Source organism: Megalops cyprinoides, chromosome 9, assembly GCF_013368585.1.
Source record: "Megalops cyprinoides isolate fMegCyp1 chromosome 9, fMegCyp1.pri, whole genome shotgun sequence".
NCBI classification, from domain to species: Eukaryota; Metazoa; Chordata; class Actinopteri; order Elopiformes; family Megalopidae; genus Megalops; species Megalops cyprinoides.
The window spans coordinates 37,620,719-37,644,023 of record NC_050591.1 but is presented as its reverse complement, the minus strand read 5'-3'; the positions used below and the strand labels follow the sequence as shown (position 1 = coordinate 37,644,023).

The following is a 23,305-nucleotide window of genomic DNA, read 5'->3' as shown; positions in this document are numbered from 1 at the left end:
ATGTTATTTTGTATAAAACATAAACACAATTTTCAGCTGGTACTTTGAGAAAATATTAAGCTGATTAATTTGAATTCAGACTTGAATGAAGTCATAGCATCATAGCACTTTAACACTGCACTATAGCAGACTCCTGGCTGATAAGAGAACCAGGATCAGTTACATAGTTTTCATTATTCTGTAGGAAAATGCAATGAAACAATGAATATGTGCATATAGAAATGATATGAAAATGAATTCATTCAGCTATAGTTGTAGAACATGTGAATAATAGTCTTAGTTATGCTTGGCGAAAGAGGAAAAAAAATCAATTTTACATTAATACCCTGTGTAAAGTAAGAATCCAATTGGATTTGTGACTGTCCATTAATCATTGTTGGTATGCTTTAATTAAAGTATTGCTGAAGACATTTCATTTAGCTGATAAACGGTTTTATGATGAACAGAAGATTTCAGCTCGCTTTTCAGGGTATTTTTATGATCTGAAAAAACAGAGAAACCTATACGCTGAAACCACAGAACATGGGTGCGTATTCTCACCACATGACTGCATGTGTTCTTACAAAAACACCATATGGGGCAATTTAAAGAAACATCAAAGCTGTCTGATAAGGCTTTCGCTGTCAAAGATAAGGAAATGTTCAAATACAATATGAATGATACATTTTCAGTTTATTTTCAGTTTATAAACTAAGCGAGAGGAGGCTTAGGGGTGATTTAATTGAGGTATTTAAATTTATAAAAGGAATCAATAAGGCCAACTATAATAGACTCTTTAGGGTGAGTTCAGTCTGTAAAACAAGAGGACATAAATGGAAACTAGTTAAGAGTAAGTTCCGCACTGATATAAGGAAATATTATTTTACACAAAGAGTTATCAATACATGGAATAGGTTGCCAGGTCATGTAGTTGAGGCAGAGACCCTTGCTGTGTTCAAGTCTAGACTTGATGCAGTTTTGGATACTCTTTAATTAAGAAATGGCGAGCTTAGTTGGGCCGAATGGCCTGTTCTCGTCATCATATGTTCTTATGTTTTTATGTTCTTATTTCTAGGTAAAATAAACTGTGTGTGTGAATATCCTGAAGTCACATTTCCTTAATTACCTTGTATCACCCCACTGTACTCGTTCTGTAATCTATGGGACCCTGTCCTGGTCACAGCTCTGTCACATCATCTTTCAGTTGCTCGTGTTCTCATTTTCCTCTGAGACACACCAGCCAGGCAGCACAAAGAAGACAGCCTCCATCTCAAAGGCTGACACTGAGAGGATGGGACAGGTAATCAAGGCTAAAGAGAAATGAAAGATTCATTGCCACGCTCTCTCAATTTGTGCATGTATTTATATTTGTTTGTCAGACAGACTCGTCTAGCATGCAGTTTGGAGCATTAGGGTGTGCACATGCAGAACAGAAATGAAAAAAAAATGAAAAGCGAAAGCTGGCGAGGGTGTCTTACCACATTTGCGGTCTAAAATATCAGCCTCTGAAGACTGCTCGTGATTGCTCATGTCTGCACCCCGAACACCCCCTTCCAGGGAATCAAATCAACACAGCTTTCGGGTAAAGAAGGGAGTTAAGCTCTTTGGCTGGACTATTTGACATGAAACCAAACTGTTACACAGTGTAGTTTCAGTATACAGTGTAGTTTCAAGTACACAGTGTAGTTTCAGTACACAGGCATAACATACTGCAGAGCATGCCGGGTAGCATAAGAACATGTCATTTCTAAACAGCACTGCAGGTATGGCGCAAGGGACCTCTGACAGTGAATATATCCCCCTGCCTTTTTACATATGAATACATGGAGCATCTGTGTGAAAGGAATGCATATCATTTCAGATTAAAAACAGCAAAATAATAAAATCTTCAAACGGAAAATGATGGTTAATTAAATGCGTGGCCAAAAAAGTTATGGCAGTGAAACATGGATGGAAAGAGGCATTGAAGATCAATGGAAGTGCAGGGATAATATTTAAAGGAGGAGATAACGAGCAGAGTGAGAGCCTACACGGTCCCTTCCTTTCCTATCTGTCCGCACTGTTGAAAGTGAACAATGTCTAGCCAGACACCTCCTCACTTTTACATGTCTTCAGCATCTCAGATCTCCACACTCACAGCACACCGTATGAGGCACTTTGATCAAGAAAGTGACTCTGCAATATGGAGCTCTTCAGAGGCCTCATCAGTCCCAGAGACACTTCACAGATCAATGCCACGTTCTTCAAAAGATCCTCCAAATGCTTCGTCATTTAGAGTCGCTTCTAATGTTTAAACCAGAGCTCCGCGAGCGCTGGGTGTATGTTTCTGAATCGGAATTGTTTGAAACTGATTCTGTACTTCTCACTGGCTGTACACCTTGTGGAGACATGCACAGGTAAGGAACGTCACTGACATTCACAGCCATTTTAAAAGTGAACTGAATGTATCTTGTCAGCTAAATTTTCACATGTACAGTAAGCCCTACTTAACCACTTTCTAGATACTCCAACTATTCCCATCAGGGATTTTAAATGGATTTTTTTTCTTCCTACTGTAGAGAACCAAAAGTTTTTCATTCCTGTTCTTTTCCAGGAAAAAATTAAGCATCATATCTATCGTATCTTATCGTATTCTATTTTTAGAAGCAATTCTAGTAGTTTTTTTTTTAAATAAATTTTAAATCACCCAAAGGATAAGAACATTTGAATTTGTGTCATTTGAAGGGTGTGTTGGTAGTAACAGCTTACAGGGAGACCCACAGATGGTGAAGGTAGAGTGGCTGCTGCTCGGCTTGTTAAACACAGCCTCTGAAAACAGATTTATCACATTCATTACTGTTCCTATTAATACTGGCCATGTGGGCGGATATTTCTTGTGCACACTGCACACTATAACTGTTTTTTTTTTGGAGTGGAAAAGAAATTCACTTAATTGCCAAAGAAACTTCTGTTTCTTTTTGGTTTTGGTTTGTGTTCCTGGGATCGACTCCACTCTCCAATTCCCATCCTGCAAGTCTGAAAACTACAGGCAGTTGGGGGAAAAAGGAGATGCAGGCCACGCAGACATGCAGACATTTACACCAAAACAGGAGCAGGAACAAGGACCCCACAACCCCCATGTCTCAGTGATGGACACAGTATCTCAGACGTTGCCTTTTGTCCCAGAAATGTACCAGAAGTTCATTTAAAACCTGTTACCTAAGACCTTTTTATGGTTAGCTTATCATCTAAATAGCACATCTAATTTGAGTGTACATGATGCTATTTTTAATGACAGCTGAAGGTAAAACTTATTTTTGACATTATATGCTACACACTATACATGAAATTCATTGCTATATTTAAAAAAATATATCATTTTAGCATGTATCATGTAGACTGTACTTTGGCAAAATCATGTGGATCTCAAACAACAATTGTTAAAAATTGCATTTTGGAGACAAAAAACATTTGAACATCTGGCAATTTTTTGTAGGTACCTCAAAGAAGGAATACTAAACGTTCCGCTAATAAAATATTAACAAGACAACTCTGCAAACTAAATCTTGCATGAATCACCCTGACTTTATTTAGACAGATACGGCCAATAAGTCAGTGCACACATGCAGAATGTGTGTGGGTGTTTCTTTTATTATTTTGAAACAAAAAAATGGGTGTGACGGTATTATTTTCCTTAATACAGCTCTCACTACTCCCAGGCCTCTCTAAGGTGGATACACTTTGCTGTGCATACCCAAGCATCTCCCCACTGTCGTTTTGCTGTAACTTTAATTCTCAGGTGGTAAGAATTTCCACTAGCAAAATAAATCCATTAATTGTGATGGGAGTGTCACAATCTGAATATTTTATGTTACGCAATCCAAACAAGCAGGCAGTGACGGGATTCATGCAGGACCCAGATGGGCAGAGTGAAAAAAACCTCATGATTCCGAGGTGCGCTGGAAAACGATCGTTTGTGCGGGGGTGTGGGGCGGCACATCACAGGGCCTGTTCTATTCCGTGCTGCAGGTAAGGTCTCGTAGGCGTGTAGGTCCGCCGCTTCAGAAGGCCCCCTTTCGGCAGGAAGTGCGCCGGGGCCATGGGAGACGCCTGCGGTTGTTAGGATACGGCGTCTTTGCGAGCCCTAATGAGCCCATTGGAGGCTTGTTATAGTCCTTCTTCACAGCTCTCTCCAAGCATCAGTGGCACAGCAGCTTCCCTAATGACTGTAATTGAGTGAGTGATGGCTGGAGGAGACAGAACTAGAACAGGGGGATAACATTAATTTGACACCGGGCTCAGGCAATGGAGCCCACCATGGGCTCTCGGTGCTTAAAATTCTCTCTTTAGTTAGACGCTCCAGGAATAGGAGCAGCCCTGTTGAACCTGAAAGAGAGTCTTGAAACCACCTGGATAATGTTTCCGTCTCTCATTAGCTGGGCTGTGTGTTCACCGGTGTGGGGCTTCCGGTTAAAGCCTAGTGTTAAAAAAATTGGCTGTGCATCCACTATGTACCAGAGAAGCCAGATTGCTCAATCAACAACTGACACTATAATTGTGGTGCTACTGGATTATGCAGAATCGTGTGTGCTGAGACTAAGATTTTTATCTACCATTTTTATGGCCATCCAGTAATGCTGAACAGCAATATTGATAAGAGAGAGAAGGCTTTGCAGAAACAGGACACTGCAGTGATGTAGACACTAACAGAGCCACAAGCAGGATTTCAGCGTTGTAACCGTATAAACATGGTCATTTTCATTATCAGTTTGCAGTGAGTGCTATAACCATCGCTGAAACTCCATGTGTGAGTACTAAGACTTTAGGTCCACTGACTTTGGTAGATCTGGAAGCATGTCAGGTAATTCTTAAAAGTGCTAACCGACTGCCATTCAGTTTGTATTTCATGAGCTTATGAGATTAGCTGACCAACAGCTTTTAAAAATGACCATTTGACAATGTATTGTTCCAGCAGCTTCATGTTTCCACATTGACTAAAAGCATAAGTGTGACCATGGAAACGGAAAGACAGAATGGCGATAAAGTGCAAACTCCAAGGCACAGACACACTGTGGACTGAGGCAGACAATTTGTGTGTTATTGAGCTGTGCTGAGGGCTGAAGGTGTGTGTTAGTGAGCTGTGCTGAGGGCTGAAGGTGTGTGTTAGTGAGCTGTGCTGAGGGCTGAAGGTGTGTGTTTGATTGATCCACAGAGACCTAACATGACAGACAAAACAGAATCACGGCAAGTGGATAGAGGCATCAGTGTGGCGCAGCGCAAACCGCGGGTGATTTTGTAAACGCTGGTGTAACCTCCTCTACTTCAAAAAGGCAAGAAAATAGCAAGCTTGATGAAACATGTTGTAATAACTACAACGGCATTCTGGGGTGGCGATTCAATGAAGTATGTTGACTAGGACGCTGGTTCTGCTGAAAGATGCCATAACTTGCTCATGTAGTGTGATATGTCCTCTTGCAGTACAGCCACTGATGAATACAAAAAAGTATACTTTGTTCCAGGCTACAAAATAAATAGAGGCAAAACATTATAATCCTCAGAGGAAGCACTAAAATTTCAAAAGCTGAAAAGAGATGATGTTGTAGAAGCACATTTAGGCAGTAGCTCACAAGCTCCATCACTCCAGCGTGAATGTATCTGTGAGAATGTGTCTGTGAGAATGCCACTGACACAGAAGTGAGTCAGAGTCCCCTCTTTCACAGATAAGATTTCAATAAATATGAGAGGAGGTCGATATATGCACGCCTGACCTTTTTAATCCAGAGGGATCCTTCCATAGGAAAGGATGACCTTTGAGTCTGGCTTTTGGCAGAAATAAAGTCGATTCAAGATGAAACCATTACAGCATATCTGACAATAGGTCAAACAACTCTATGAACAATTGTACACTTTCTCATTCGCTGTGCTGACTGGAAAAAACATACATTCATATGTCATCAAAAAAGATCTACAATTCTTTCTGCATTGCAGCCTTGATTCACTGATCAAATAACGATTGGCATAAGGAGCAAACACTTTTCAGCTTGGAGAAGCTGTGAGAGTGTTTCCTGTAGTCTGGATCGGTTAATTGATGTTATGTTGCCTTATATTTTAATGCTGTAATGTCTTACTTGTAATGTCATGTAACTGTTTTAATGTTCCCTGCTGTCCTCGTGGCCAGGTCACCCTTGCAAAAGAGACTTTATATCTCAACGGGTTTTTTTCCTGGTTAAATAAAGGTTAAAAAAACAAAAACTTTCATTGGAGTTTCAGACCATCCTCTTTCAAGCCTATGATTTTAAATATCTATTGCCATAGAAACAATATGGTCCTTTCCTTTGCTGCAGTTTCACAGTGGTTGAGTGTGTGACATGCAGTACGACTCTGGGAAGAACTATATCTTTATCAACGAAATGACGTGAATTCTTTCTTTTTTTTTAAAAAAATAAATAAATAATAGAATTGCCGACTTGAAAATATCTGAGAGAAATTGATGTTCAATATTATGTGTAAATCCTCTTTTATGATTAATCCAGCATTTCCCAGCTGTAAGTCATCTTTTGTAGGAATACCATATATTGATAAAAAAATCTGCTTTTGATCATTGAAAAATCATCTGAGACTGATACATACTAATGTATTTGTTTAATTAATTCCAAATCTGGGTATTCTTGTATGCTTATTGTGTTTACTTTATATTTAATATTACTTTATATATGTTAAATATTTATCTGTTTATCGGTTATAAATGAATGAACTCATTCATTAAGTTATCATTCATTCATTCATTTAATGTTATTGTGTGACTTGTGAGGCACTTTGAACTATAATTTCAGTGCATGCAAAGTGCCTGTCTGTTAGCCCAGGGCATGTTTATGGACTGCAGTCATGCTCATGGGTCGCTATAATGTGTTCAGGAGAATGCCTGGATTTTGTGGGGGTTTGATGGTTTAGATTTGACTACAATTAACATTTGGCTTATGATGGCAGGGTCTCAGTGCTGGCCTGTGATGCTGGGTTGTTGAAGTGGCTCATTTTGAGCCATGACACCAGAGTATTGACATTTGGGCTGTGATACCTGGGTATTGACACGTGGGATATGATCTCAGCTTGCCTCATTGACTGTTGTATGGTACGTAGAATAAAGACTGCCAAGAGAACATCACATATCATTGTGAAACACTGATAGCCTGCTGCCTGTATGTACACGGGTGTGTGGGGAGGTAGAGCTACCCATCTGTGTGTATGATTAGGACAGCATGTACTCAGCACGGCTTGCTTAATTTAAAAAGGAGAGAACTGATTGTGCAGCCTGTGCTTCAGACCATTAGCTGCACACTCTCTTTTGTATGGTGGGGCAAAGCAATGTGCTGAAGACTGGGTAAAGAGTAGATTACCTGAGGACATGCCTGCCCTTTCCTTCCTCTGTGTGTGTTTGTGGGCAGCATCATCCAATTACCAAGTCATTTTTATAGCTTCCTTTCCGATTGGTGACATTTAAGCACAGAGCCACAATTTCAAGTAACCATTTCTGTAATTGAAATTTTTCATTTCATTTGTTAGTGTTTGCGTGCAACAGCGTGTTTTAAGAGGACACTCCAAAAAAAATCAATAAACTTTTTCTTATTATTAGGGTATAAACACAGATATATTCCTGCTAAATTTGTTGTACTGCATTTTGAAAAGACAGGTTTGTTAAAAGAACGCAGACAAAGATGCCAGGAGTAATGGTATACCACTGCTACCAGACACAGTCTCAGGTACCACACCCTCAGCCATAGTCGAAAAGGACATTCCGAACACTATAGATACCAGAAAACTTGCAGTTTCACTAACAACAATTATGGATCCACTCATTCCCATTTGGGACCTTATCAGAGTAGCCGGTTTCTTTTTGTTTTTGAAGAGAATATGAATAGTTTCCCATGAGGCTTTGCTGTCTGTGTTTTCATATGCATGACAGGTGCAATAGGCACTCATGTGACGCATGCAGTGGAGGCCCTGGGAAAGGTATAATGCGGCTTGGTTTGAGCTCTGACTCTGTCAGCCTTGTTTAGCTGATGCTTTTATTAACTCACAGACTGCAGTAAGGACAAATTGACTGGTCGCTGGGGACGCTGACTGTTTGCAATTTCACTTTAGTTTGCCCGGGATGTATAATCATTAGCATTTAAGAGGGCGGACAGCATGTTGCTTCCCTTTATGCTGAATATATCCCTCCATACATGAGGAATCCAGAAAGGCCAACATCTGCTGTGCTGCTGCCAATATCACCATCTAGAGAATCACTCCCCCCTTTTTGCACAATTTCAGCAGGTAAAAGCCTTTATCCGTTTAACAGTGATTCTGAGATAGCACTTGATAAAGGTCAAGAGGAGCTGTGTGCCTGGATGCCAATAAGAAATAAGCAAATGCAGCACCTAAGATTTCCACACCAAACGATCAGATTTTAGATCTTCTGTAACCTCAGTGACGGATTCTTCTTTGACATCTGATGCTTCAGCGGAATGTGCAAAGAGTCACCCTTTCAGCGTGGTGACTTCATTGTTGGCCTTGCTGAATGAGTATGTCTCTGAACAGTCCAATATGTAGGACTCAAGTGTAGATAAAAAAGAGAAAAGGCCATTTTTCATTTTGCTGTTGAGGAAATTTGGGTTCTGCACAACCTGGATATTTAAAAAAAAAAAACATGAAAGCATTTTATTGCTCCCATTCTTGCTAATTTCGAACCATGGCTGTAGCATGAGGAAGCGAGGCTACACCAGAGCTGCAAATGCATTCCAGAATTCACAGAGACAGAGCCAGTGCTGTGCATCCACACGGCAAAGAGGTAACCTCACAGACGCCACGCTAAGCTCAGCTATTTATGCAAAGCCCTCACACTTTAAAGGGCACACTCTAACCAGTAAGTGTGCAAGTTTTATTCTTGACTGTGAGGAAGGAGCTGAACCGTAGCTCTGGCTAATGAAACTAAAAGCAGTCTCTCAGAAAGGGATTATGTTGCCGGGCTTGTGCATGTATACAGAAGCACAGCAGAGGAGCAGGACTGATGGCAGCAAACACAACCTGAACATGTTCAGCAAGATAGCAGGCTTACCTCCACTTCAACAGGATGGAGTTACCATGCCATGACAGACATGTCAATCAATCAATAAATAAATAATTACATAAATACATAAATAAATACATAAGCTAAGGCAGTGGCAGATGCAGTTCCTGCTGAGGTACGTCATTCAGCGTTAGTGAGCTGATGGACAGTGTGCTGGAATGTCATGTCTTCTCTGGATTATGGAGCTGAACTCAGATCTGCTCCACAGCGCTGTCTGTGGAGACTGACACACTGCACTGACATCCTGTCACCTGTGGTGTCACAGCTATGTTTGAGTGTGACTTTTCAATTTACATTTATTCATTTGGCAGATGCTTTTATCCAAGGGACTTACAAGTGAGGTAGAGAACAACACAAGAAAAAAAAACCATGAGTCAGTGTGTTTTTGTTTCCGGCTGAGGACTCACATTAGAGTTGTGTATTCGCATGTGTTGGCCACCAACAGTAGCAGTAATCTTACTTGATTAGTAGTTAGTATGGGGGGGGGGGCATCTTAAACAGCTTGTGGTTTTCACACAGTTGTTACACTGCAATAAATTCTTTCATTTGAGTAGCTAAGTTCCAGCTCTCTGTCAGCCATCTAACGACAGTAACCCATGGAACACCTGCACAAGTACTGGCCTATCAGCCAAATTGCTACAAAATATATTCCGTTTTTGAAATGTAAATTAGTAGTGGTGATTTTGAAACTTTTGTTGTCATGTGTACATGAGAAAATATTTTGCACTGCAGAACAGCTGAATATCAATGGCTGCCAGATCAGATAGGGAACAATCTGTGGGGGGAACAATCTGTGACTCGACTCTGCGTGACGTGCGGGTGCGGCGGTGAGGGGGGTTCGGGGTCCAGTCGGGTGCGGGGTCCAGCCGGGTGCAGGGGTGAGGGGGGTGCGGGGTCCAGCCGGGTGCGGGGGTGAGGGGGGTGCGGGGTCCAGCCGGGTGCGGGGGTGAGGGGGGTGAGGGGTCCAGCCGGGTGCAGGGGTGAGGGGGGTGCGGGGTCCAGCCGGGTGCAGGGGTGAGGGGGGTGCAGGTTCCAGCCGGGTGCAGGGGTGAGGGGGGTGCGGGGTCCAGCCAGGTGCGGGGGTGAGGGGGGTGAGGGGTCCAGCCGGGTGCAGGGGTGAGGGGGGGGGGGGGGGGGGGGGGGGGTCCAGCCGCGAGGCTTTCAGCCTGGGAGTACAGCAGACCCCTGCACTCACTCCGAGCTGCAGCTTTCAGCGCGGCTGGATCCCGCATGAATAAAAGAATCCCAGCTGCCACGTATAATGAGATCCGGCAGCTCAGGGCATCTGCAGGAGAATGCCACGGCCTCGGTCTCTGCGCAGGCTTCCCGGATACCCAGCAGCACGAGCGGGAGAGAGTCCTGCAGCTAACCCTTCACCGCTAACATCTCGCAGCTAACCTCTCACCATTAACTTCTCAGTGCTAACCTCTCGCAGCTAACCCCTCACCACTAACCTCTCGCAGCTAACCCCTCACCACTAACCTCTCGCAGCTAACCCCTCACTGCTAACCTCTCACTGCTAACCTCTCACTGCTAACCTCTGCCTAACTGAGGGTGACTGTAATCCACCCACAGCCTGGTACACAACATTCATAGGCAACGCTCATGATTACAGGCATAAACACACACACGCACGCACATGAACAAATACGCGTACACAGGCATGAATACACATATACAAGCATGCATGTTCACACTGTCGGGCATTCACACGTACAGGCAGAGGGACACACATGCACACAGCAAGGCTTGCATGCACACTAATGTGGACCCATGCAGTTATCTGAAGGGAACTATTTCTGCAGGTACAATTCTACGGGTAGAATCAGGTACAATGCAGACAGGCAACATGTCTTAGTATTACACTTTGCATGTAAATAAAATAGTTATTTTAGATGCTTGCTTTTAACATAAAAATAAATGAAATAAGTGTCAGACCAGTGAGACTGTGTTATTATTTTAAGTATAATGAGAGCTGATTCTAATTTACTGACTCATACTCTACAGCCCAGATTAGAGTTTGTGTGTGCCGTGGTGAACTTGGAGAAAACATTCAGAAAGTGGAGAACATACTTTACCCAAGGATAACATATGCATAATTCAATGTCTCAATACATTTTTAAATATATGAAAGGGTCGTGAAGTTCAGCCCTCTCCTGAGAAGCATACGCAAGGAGACAGGTGTCACTGTAGCCGTGTACTAACAGTGCACATGGAGAATGCCGTGATACGGTGCCATAATTCATGATAAGGTACAAAAAGTTTACATTTTATTTAAAAATATCCATATTTATACCACCCGAATCTTCAACTGAATTGGGACATTAAGCAACAAGTTTTGTGTCCTTTTTTGTTATTTTATGAAGTAATTCAGATCTCAAAGTCTGTGTATACATGCTAATATATAAAAAGATTCCAATGGATGTTTGGTAAAATGCTAATTTGATCCTCGGCTCAACTCCACTCCAATATTACTGGCCCAATTTCCACAGACAGAAAGCTGAGGTTTCGGGTCCATGCACAGGTTTGTAATAAGCACATAGCCGGTGTTAATTACTATCATGCAGTCACTGGTCCTGGATCGTGATGGATAGTGATAGTCACATATTCGCGATAAATGTACTGGGACTAGTTATAAAAAAAGGCATTCATTTCTGTGGTGCTGCTCTCTTTTCCTCCTCTCTCTGCCAGGTGTTTGGGAAGAGATTTCCCAGCAGAATACTGAAAGGGAAAATCCTGCACTTACTGGCTGACACCAGGGGAAACAGCACTGTGTCCCTATCAGGGCAGCTCTCTGGGGCTTTTGGTTTGGCTGTTTTCTGGTCTATTTTTGCCGAGCGACACCACTGCACCAGCCTGTAGCCATGGCACAGATTGTTAGCGGTTTTGTGCCAGGTGAACAGAGCAGGGCAGCCAGCACTCTGGGCAGGTACGCCGGGCAGGTGCGAGTGAGGGGCAGGTCTGCAGCCAGTGAAGAGGCTGGGGCAGGTCTGGCAGCATGATTCTCTTCAGTTCCTCGGCTGCAGAGTGACCATTACTTGGCTGGTCCAGTCGACCAGTTTTCCAATAGCTACTGCAGACGTGTGTGATCACTTCGTCTTTTTCTTGAACTATTGATTTATTGACGCTGTGCATAATCATAAAATGAACTTTTCCCTGATTGACACATTGACTGACTGAGAGCCCCATCTACAGCACATTCAAATTGAATAATTACTCTGAAATGTCTGATGATGAATAAATCGATGTTTTTGCCCTGATATTTGGGGCTCTGGCCTGCAGTTACAGCTCCACACTGACATTTTCCAGCTGCAGACTTGCAATAAGCGCCAGCTGACCTGTAATAAGCGGAGGTGCAAACTTACAGCATGCAGTGAGTGTTTAAGAGGCCAGGGGAGTTTAGGCTTTTCATGTTTTCATTAGATATTCAGACATGGCCCTCCAAATGATTAAAAATCACTGCCTTTTAAATTGGATATGAGCCTCCTGCCATAGCTACCTGCCCAAACAGTCAGGGTAGATATTCCCTCAAGCTGCTACCTGAATTAAATTTTATCAAGTTAAAGGTTATTTTCATATTATTTTATGCACTCTTGAGTAAGAGTTTTTTCCACTCTGTCTTCAATCCATTCAATTAAAAAGATGTATGTGTTGGGCATTGGGGTCTGTTTTGCAGTGAAACATTTGAATATTAATTTGTCTTGGTGGTTCTATTTGTGAGAGGTGGATAAACTCATAAATTGGATTAATGTGGCGTGCTATGTCCTGGCCCTTAATGAGTTCATATTCTGAATGAGAGTTGACTAGGAGTTATGATTGTGCATATGGGAGGCTGTGAAAGGGAGGATTCTATTTATGAATATTTAAAAGCAATTAAAACTGAACAAACGGCTTCGTCCAGAATCACAGATGACATCATTCTTCTGACATTTCCTGTCATTTTAACTCATGCAGTGTTAGGGAGATAAACATCTAACCAACGCTTTCTTCCAAATCCTAAAATCAATAGGACAGCAACTGTCTGCTACTTTGGCAGAGAAATCAATGTTCTTACAGCAGTGCCCACCAATACCTATAGAATTAAGACCTGAATGATGATTGTGCAATGTGTACAACTTGAGATATCTGGTGTTAAAGTGGGGTACCCCCAACTCGTTTGAACTTGAACTTGAACTTGGCTCTGCGCAAAGGAGTTAACATCCTTATTGTGTCAGGAATGCAGTCTTCTGGACTATGGAGATCATGGGGAACTTTACTGGGGAACATTAATGGCTGTTCCTGCATTCTGGTGGCCCTAAGTGAGATTTTGACTGCTAGCACCATATTCATAAGCTATTAAACAATAACATTCTATATACACATGTACATATACTGTATGAACACAAACAGAATATTCACTCTGAGTACATTTTAAACCACCTTTTATCTCCTTATCAGTTGAAACAAAGGTGTCAGATATGATTGAGTATGTGACAATCATTATTATCAGCAGTAGCGGTAGTCGGTCACAGTGCTCTACAAAAAAGATTATAAATTCACTGACGCTTGCACATGCCATTTGGAAATCATATTTACAGCCATAACACATTTCCAAAGCTGTGGCGCCCAGTGCTCTCCTTTGTTGAGAAGCTGGTTGGTTGATAGCTAATCACTGCTTTCAAATGCTGCTCTCAGTCAGCTAGTTTCCATCTGCCATATTCACATACGCTTGGACAGCGACCCTGCTAACAAGGCAATTTCCCCATACAGCGGGAGGTGATGGTAGATAAAAACAGGCCACTCCAGGCTTATTTTCCTACCTGCTGCTCAGTGCTGCTAGGGCACGCAGACCCTATGTTTGGAAGAGTACATTTGCTTAGCAGACATGCTTATCCTGACCAATATCCATAGCTTTCCATGTTTTACATGCTTTCCATTTATACAGCTGCATATACGGAAGTCTTCATTTAGCACCTTGTAGCAGCAGTGGCACAGCCAGCGTTCAGACTAGCAGCTTTTGGTTCACAAACCCTGCTCCTTAGCACTACACCACACCGCTACGTCAGTGAAAGAACCTACTATTTAACATTGAAAGGAACATTTTTCTTAGTCAGAAAGTGAAACTTCCACAAGTAATTGGAAACCAAGAGAAAGTGATTGGTTAGATTTTACAAGCACACACTAAATAGCTGGCCTTTATTTATGAAGGCTGATTTATGACTGTTAGAGCTGCACATGCTAATACTTCTCCTGGCTTAAATCTTTTAACAAGATGCAGAGCAGTGCAAAAACCTGAAATCTGAACAGATATTCGAAGAGTAACACCTACCCTTGGGCTGGTTAATGTATGCGGTGTTCATCTTTGATCCTGGTTCTTTTCAGTCTGACTTTAACCAGGTGCCCTGTGCTTGTCAGAATGGTAGAATTGGCCTTTGCTAGCAAATTAGCCATAGCCATAGCTTGGGGCGTAACGATAAAGCAAGCTCACGGCCTGTGCTTTCCTCTCTCAGTGACTCTTAGCTTACCCTCACAGACACCCTTGTGACTCTGAGTCCTTTGGGTCTGTGCTGTCTGAGCACTCTCTAAGGGGCGTGTACGCTTCAGGAGCATATACGACAGCACAGACCCAAAGGACTCAGAGTCACACGGGTGTCTGCGAGGGTAAGCTGTCTGAGCACTCTCTAAGGGGCGTGTACGCTACAGGAGCATATACGACAGCACAGACCCAAAGGACTCAGAGTCACACGGGTGTCTGCGAGGGTAAGCTAAGAGTGTGTTGTTCGTGGGAGTGTGTGTGTAAAGGACAGACAACAGGTGTGTGAATGACATCAGACAGGTATCTGGGTGCCGGTTCTTCCATTTTGGTTTGTCTGCCGGTTTCAGGGCCCGCCCCTGGCCCCAGCCAATCACAGCCCATGGATTTCCTCACGGAGCACGCCTACAATGAGACGCTGTACGAGAACTCGACGGACAGCCTCAACGGGACGGAGCGAGAGAGGAGGCATCAGTACAACTACTACGCCATGCTCCTCACCCTCCTCATCTTCGTCATCGTCTTTGGCAACGTGCTGGTGTGCATGGCCGTGTCCAGGGAGAAGGCCCTGCAGACCACCACCAACTACCTGATCGTCAGCCTGGCTGTGGCAGACCTGCTGGTGGCCACGCTCGTCATGCCCTGGGTGGTCTACCTGGAGGTAAGCTGCTTCCACACAACCCACTCTCTGCAGGGCAAATGGCTGAACCTCTCTCACTGCTCCCCCTGCAGGCTGGGTTTGGAACAGCTAACATTTCCATGATGGCCAGCACTCTCTATTCTCAAGTGTCTGTATCTGCTGAATATGATAATATTTAATAGTACTTGTCAAAATAATAGTTCATAATTCTATAATGCGTTTATTTCTTAGCTCAGTGTAGTAGTTGGTAGTTGGTAGTCCTTGGTAGTCCTGCATAAAGCTGTTGGGCAGCAGTGTGCTTTCACTGCATTTTCACTTTCTGAGAATCCTGTTAGCTAGCGTTGTTACCTTTGGAATTAAGGGCAGATTGCCTTTAGCTCACCTGGTAAGGCTTTGGTTGTTAGGGTGAGTTGTGCAATGAGGACAGAGATTAGGAAGTGGTGGACCTCCATCATATTCTTTGCATAAGCGCATGACCTTCACAGTCATTACTGCATTTTTTAAAATTCTCCTGCATATTCATAGGCACTTTATTAATTTCATTCATGTGGAACAATGCTCTGAACATAGGGTATCGTAATCTGCATCATTAATGCAACAAAACAGCTGGCAATGACTAAGAAAAATGTTCCTTTCAATGTTAAAACTGATATGATATGATGTTAAAAGTGAGAAGCCAGCTTAACCAATGGCAATGTAAACCCCGGAGTGGCTCAGACAGCTTGGTGTGGGGAGTGTTCCCTCCCTCCCTGCCTGCTGGGAGAGCAGCTTCCGATGCCACGCTGGTACAGGAATCTCGAATGAGGAAGCAACCCCAGGAGAGTTAAACATCGAGCTGACAACAGGTGCTCCTCGGTGGCCTTTACAGACTGCACTGCCTTCATACATTAAACAACCGTCACCATAAAAGATTCAGACCTTACCTTAAACGCATGACCTTCCCGTGAACTCCACAAGCCCTGCAGCTTCTACGCCCGGCACATGTGAGCAACAGAGCTGGATCTGTGAGAATAATGCAAATATTATATATTACAAGAGGTTTGAAATCATTAACATAAATAGCTTTCAATGCTATTAATTTGTGTTCATTAGAGTGTAGCTTCTGGCACAGTGCGTAGTCTGCATAATATTGTTACAGAGCTAAAATTTACAAAGAGGATGGAGATATCTACAGCAGTGTGGAGGATAAAGTCATAATATTCATAAGCATTCACAATGTTCATACGCAAGGGATGTCTAATGGATTCACAGAATATTCATAGGCCTGTAAAACTTAATTTTCACGTGTCCTTTTTTTTTTTTTTTTTTTACACCTTTCAAGAATGGGTGGCCATGAAATTCCTTCCTTTTAACAGCAACTTAACATTAGACTCTTGAAAATAGTTATCTTTTTTTATCTATCTTATCTGTTTTTAGGAACTGAAATGTTCATGAATGAACTTAACAAAGGTAACTACATCACACACAGTGACATTCTGTCACCAGCAAATTCAGTTTCTACCAGTGAAACCTACAGGTGCTAATAGCATGTATAGACATCATTAGCAGCAATACAGTCTGCAAACCTGTGCCTGTTCACTGCACCCTGATACAAAGCTGCCACACTCGGTCCCAGGTCCTGGAACAGATGTTCCACAGTGTCCAAGTCTCAAAAGGAAGCTTTTTTCTCAGGGGCATCATTGTGAGGACTTGCAACATGCCGATAGAATTCTGTCACATCGGAACGAGCCCAGGGGAGAGGGCAATAAGTGAATCCCTGACTCCCTCAGTGCAGGCCTCTGCCAGCAGCCTGCCATCTCTCACTGAGAGTGCTGATGTGACAGGCCATCGATGCTGGTTTCCACCGTAATGTAGCTTGTCAAGTGTTTTTATAAAACATGGAGATATCCGAATACACAATGCCTATAAAACGCTTCATTACACTTGACAGGGCCGGGATAAAATTGGCTCTTATTACTCTTTTCAAAATAGATAAATGACGAACAAAAACAAACATTTGTCTGGAGCAGAACGAGAATGCGATCATATTGTCGCTGATTTACTGAGTTAGAAAATTCCCTCTTTTTTTGCGATATTTGCTCAGACAAATGGAGGTGATTTATCTTGTCGCTCCGCCTGCTGTGATGAGACTCCAGTGACTGACGAGCTGGTTGGAGTCGTAAGGGTTTGTGAGCACGAGCGGTCAGGGTTTCTGCCTGCAGAAACGCGAGCTTCTTTACAGCAGCGAGCAGCTGACCCAAAGACCTGCTGACATTTGGGATGGGGAGAGGAGTGGTGCCGTGGGCGCTGGCGTGGCCCCCCGTGTCCTCGCGGGTCGGCGCTGTGGATCAGGAGCGACGGACGCTGCTCCATTTGGCTGCGGCGGTATGAACGTGACTCAGCACGGCACTCTTAACACGCCCCCCCGCCCACCACAGCACAGCGCAATGCACTGAACTTACACACATGCATCCACATATACGCACCGCATATACGCACATGCATCCACACATACGCACCACATATACGCACATGCATCCACACATACGCACCACATATACGCACATGCATCCACACATACGCACCACATATACGCACATGCATCCACACATACGCACCACATATACGCACATGCATCCACACATACGCACCGCATATACGCACATGCACCCACACATACGCACCGCATATACGCACATGCATCCACATATACGCACCGCATATACGCACATGCATCCACACATACGCACCACATATACGCACATGCATCCACACATACGCACCACATATACGCACATGCATCCACACATACGCACCGCATATACGCACATGCATCCACACATACGCACCGCATATACGCACATGCACCCACACATACGCACCGCATATACGCATATGCATCCACACATACGCACCGCATATACGCACATGCATCCACACATACACACCGCATATACGCACATGCATCCATACATATGCACCTCATATACATACATGCACATTTAAATATATCAACAGTAAAGGCCATGTTTGACTCTCACCACAATAGGGTTGTGCTTGTGTTATTATCCTAAAGTGAATAATAATTTTTATCTTAAATGTTGTGGTTGGTTATAAGAATAAGCTGTTGTAAATTAAGTTTTTTTCCATAAATTGGAAGAAAATCAGTGTGTCCTCTGTCCTCAGCACTCCTGAAGCAGGATCTGCCTTTCAGCCAAATAGCTGAGGTCATTTCTAAAAGCAATCCGATCAGGATGGAATATGAACTGCTGGCTTTAATGACACGTCTGTCCAAATGCTGTGGTAGTGCAGGGCTCATGGGTGTAAAGATGACAGGGGGAGGTCTGAAGGGCTTCGGAAAGCGTACACAATGCCCCAGATTCCCACAAAACAACACAATTAGACTCAACTGGCAAATAATTCAAAAGTATTTTGTCATGCCTGAAGCATTTAAAGTTCCAGCTTTCAGATCAAAACAAGCTCCCATTGTCAGAATTATTTTTACATGTATTCATTTTCATTTTTTAGTTTATCATTTATGAAACGTAATACAGGTAAGCTATATATTGTTTTTCTGTGGGAATTTCCCCCGAAGAGCGGATATGCAGTGAGCTGGTGGTACAGTGCAGAGAAATCGGGTCATGCACTGCAGCATATGCTACGCACACATGCAACATATGCGATCTGTCAAAAACTGCATAACTTAAGGCAGCTGCAATGGAAACTACGCGCTAAAAATAGGCTGCAGTGAGTATTCTTCTACAATAGCAGGATGACAATGATGGATGAAGACGATGGTAACTGTTAATATGGATCTACTATTATCCTTTATGGGCGCAAAGCCCATTGTTATGGTAGTTTTTATCCTTTATTATCAGTCATTGTAAAAAGGTCTGATCAGGATTATAAGTTTAATCACTGAAGATATAATGAGTTTGACACCACATACCCAGGATAAGCTCACAGCAGTCCCTCTGGGCCAGGTCCAGTATTGCTAAACAAGACATTTTTCAGTGCTTTGCTGGCATATGTTGATGAAAAAGTGCAAGATGTTCATGTATGCTAGTGTTGATCTCTAGGAATAATTGCTGTCATTATAATAGCAGGCCAGGCCCTGTGCTGAGCCCCTGCTTCAGCTTGTGTCTCTGACACTTCTCTCAAGTTAGTAACCTCTTAGGCCAGGAAGCTGAAGTTCACCCTGCCTACTGAAGGTGGCTTTGAAATGGAGCAGTTGCTCTGACGTGAGGAATGGTGGTTATGTCCTTCTCTCCTCCACTCCTGGCATGTTTTGCCTATGGACACTTCAGTGAAAATTGCCCTCAGTGGTTATACTGCATAGCAGTTTACAGTGTTTCACTCAGAGCTGGACATGAATTAAAACAAAGCCCCGACTGTGCCCAAAGTAAAGAGGGCCATCTCGGACCAGCTGTAACTGAACGCAGCAAACCCAGCAAAACTGCGTCCTGTGTGCATGTGCATGTGTGCATACACGTGTGTGCGTGTGCATGCATGTGCGTGCGTGCGTTTCTGATAGAGATGCACAGTGGTTGACACTTGCACAGAGTACTAGAAAAGCATGCATGCTCAGTGGTTGAAAGCCTGCTTTGGATAGCAGCTTTGCTTTATTTACATATAAATTTCCTGTAATATTGAAAATGCTGAGTCGCTTTGATTTTTTTCTTTTCCATTTTTGTGAGCACAGCCGAGAGGGTACTTAATCTTCAAGAGCTTTAAGCTCTGTCAGTGCTGTTGACAGACAGAAGACAGATTTGGTTTTAGGAAGCGATGACAGACTGTAGCACAGAAAGAAGCGTGTCTCTGTTCTATATCGATTTTTATTTTATTGAGGTTCTGAACCTCAGTCATTTTTTTATTGACCAATTGTTCGTTTAAATACGCACTCATATGCAAATCTGCATTTTTCAATCTGTTTTCTGTTAATCCTCACCAAAATCAATTTTGACCACCGATTGTGTTTTGTCGTAACGGACATTTGACAGAGGCTATTGTTTACTGATTTTGCGAGTTTGACACAGTTATCCAGAATTTTAAGAAACTAACCTTACTCATAATACTGTGCATGTTGCATAATTCAGAGTTAGAGTTAGGTTTGAGTTACTGACAGTGTCAGTAACACAGTGAATACTTTAAACTGCATGTACACAGTGCTTACAGTTTAATTAGATAGGGACAAGTAATAAAAACCGCTGAACACAGTAAGACATATATCCACATATGAATTTGTTTGCACAGTGAGAGAGGAAACCCTTCCAAACACATGGTCCCTCTTCTTTTGAACTCAAAGGCGACAAGTGCTCACTGGCCACAGTGTCCAATCAGGATTATGCAAAAAGGAATCATGAAAAGAAGGGTGCAAATCTCTGCAAACAGGAAGCCTCAGAATTCTCAGCGGTGAAATAGGATATGAGTTCAAAAGACCCCAGCGCAACAATCACATTGGCTAGTTTTGTTCTTCCACAGATAAGAAATCCTTAACAAACAGACTCCCGTGGTTTGCTCTGAGAAGCTTCTATCAAAAATGTCAAATCGGTTCTGAATCACTGTCAGAAGTTTTTGGATATTAAAAAAAAAAAAAGCATGACAGATATTACCCTGAACATTCAGCCTAGATGATATTTAAGAACCTGAAGCAGACGAGATCCCTGAAGATCCATAGGATGATGGGAGCAGAGTCTTTGAGCTCAATCACTCAACTCTGAGAACATTAAAGCAGAGGGACAGTGGGCAACAGGGGATGGCCAGCTTTTCGCTGATTCTGCAGAAAACAGAAGTGCGGGCCATCGGCACAACTCCCTGTCAGACGTAAAGATCAAAGGTCATTTTTGGGGGAACGTCAGAAGTAATGGCTGGGAGTTAAAACAGGCAGATCTGGAAAATAATTGGCAGGAAAGGAAGTTTGAAAATGTGTTGTTTCCTTGTTGTTTTGTTTTTACAGGATGCTTCTTGTCAAAGCTGCAGTGTTTGACGTATGCTTGAAAAACAACAAGTAACAATCACACTTTTGTACTTGTGAGAAGAAAACTGTGTGAGAATGCTGTACAGTTTATAATTACAGCTGTTGCTTTCAGACAGACAATTATTCAATCAAAAAGAGATTATTCTAAAATACAAGATTAACGTAAAACACAAAATCAAATCAACAACAAATAATAAAGTTAATTATGAAGAATAAGGATTTGCCCTTGATTGCACATGCTCTTTGTTCATTTCTGTCTGCATTTGCTATTGTCTTTTTGGCTGCATGAAGCAGAGCCTCTTCTGCTTTGGGGATGTCTGGGAAACAAGAAAGAACTAGAAATAAAAGCCAAGAACATTTCTTGTTTTTTTTCTTCAAGCGAACACTTTTAATCGTAAATACAGATTTAAAAAATCAGTCGCTGATTTGTGAGAGAATGTCCCTGTTGCATTGTAGAAACGGCCTGTAAATAAAGACAACTGAGAAAGAAGTCATTTTTCTCCTGAAGACACATTTAATAAAGGAAATAATAGCTCTGCGTTTTCGGTGATGTTTGACTCACAATGAAATGGCAAACAGCCACTAATTCATTGTCTTCAGTCCTGGATGAAGTTTGCTGAGGGTTATTGCATTATATGCCCCAGCTCGTGGGCCATAACATGATTATACATCATGAATACATTTTACAGAATAATTCACTGTTGATGTCTTGTTTTAGTTATTACCATGTTTATTTGATTGTTTCACATTTCCATAAATCGCTACAAATCTTCCCAGTCCAGTGGATTAGAACAGGTGGCCATTTAAATACAGAGCAAACAAGCTCTTCTACAGGAAAGTAGTTATTAATCACAGACACAGATCAGCCCTGAAATATTATTCTTCCTGTTTTTTCTTTTGCAGGTGGTTGGAGAGTGGCGGTTCAGTAAAATCCACTGTGACATCTTTGTCACCCTGGATGTGATGATGTGTACAGCCAGCATCCTTAATCTCTGTGCTATTAGTATCGACAGGTAAGTGTCCCGCCCACTCTCCCCTTACACCATACCAGTGTGCTGTCTGCAGGGTGTAACATGGGTGGCAGTGTTACATTAAAACATGACGATTTCCAGATGGAAAGCTCGTAATGCTGACCCTCTACTGTTCGAACTAAAATATTTTCAAAATGAAAGGAAGAGCATAGGCGAGCTTCTCAAATAGATAAAACGATCAGGTACGGCTCTCTGCTTCTGTGAACTAACGATGTCAACATTTCACTTCCAAAAAACAAACTCCCAGGCTGGGAATTCAGTTATACTCATGCCGCTGATTTTATTCAGAGGCCTCAGTTAAAGCCTTAAAGTACGGCTTACTTTAGAACTTAAGTTTCTAACTGTGCCAGAACATTATACTGACACCTTATTTATACCTGCAGTGTCTGAATGTTTCAGTCCCCTGAGTGACGTCACGGATGCCCCCGTCATCAGCTTTTTTAATGGATGTACAGCTTTATTTGGTTAACCTGTGCGTTGCTATAGTTTAAAGGACAGATGCGGTGGATGATTCACATATGTGGTTGTTATTTTATCAAGTAAAAGAGGAAACTGGTGCCTTTGGGGAGCTGCTTCCTAAGTGCATGTACTTTGATTGAATGGGTTTTCTATCTCCTTTACTTTTGTCAAACCTGCAGAGAGTTTATTCATGATTCCTTGAACTCTCTCACCCATATTTCTGCAACTGGCACCTGCAGGGTTTCAATTTTCTGGATCTTTATGATTGGTCCAAGAGGGATTAAAAAAAGGATAACACATGCTATCCTTTTCAACTACCCAGCAAAGTAATGATTCATTGGGGGAACAGGTTGTGAAAAATGAGCCAATTTAATGCTGCATCGGACATGAAACCGTTTCAGGTCACTGAGATTTAGATTAAAGCTTAATGCCCCTTGGAAACAGCAACAGGTATCAGACCTGTTTGTGACGTCATTCAAAGAGTCACAGGGATTATCAGCATAGTGTTGTATGAAACACATACACATTTGAAGACACATTAGTAATGTTAGACCTGAGATCACCAAACACAGAAAGAGTAACCAATGGCAGTGGTTCTCAAACTGGGTTCCGCAGACCCCTACAGGTCTGTAATAGATGGCCA

The 23,305-nt window shown here is 42.5% G+C and overlaps 1 protein-coding gene across 1 annotated transcript in view; it reads left to right on the top strand.

Annotated features, from left to right (window-relative positions):
• The window catches only part of LOC118782841 (D(2)-like dopamine receptor), a 40,599-nt gene that overhangs the window by 8,668 nt on the left and 8,626 nt on the right, over positions 1-23,305 (top strand). The window contains exons 2-3 of the mRNA XM_036536437.1: positions 14,927-15,237; positions 22,076-22,185. Of these exons, the coding sequence (XP_036392330.1) occupies positions 14,959-15,237; positions 22,076-22,185 (389 nt within the window). The 5' untranslated portion in view covers positions 14,927-14,958. The remainder of the gene's footprint in view (positions 1-14,926; positions 15,238-22,075; positions 22,186-23,305) is intronic.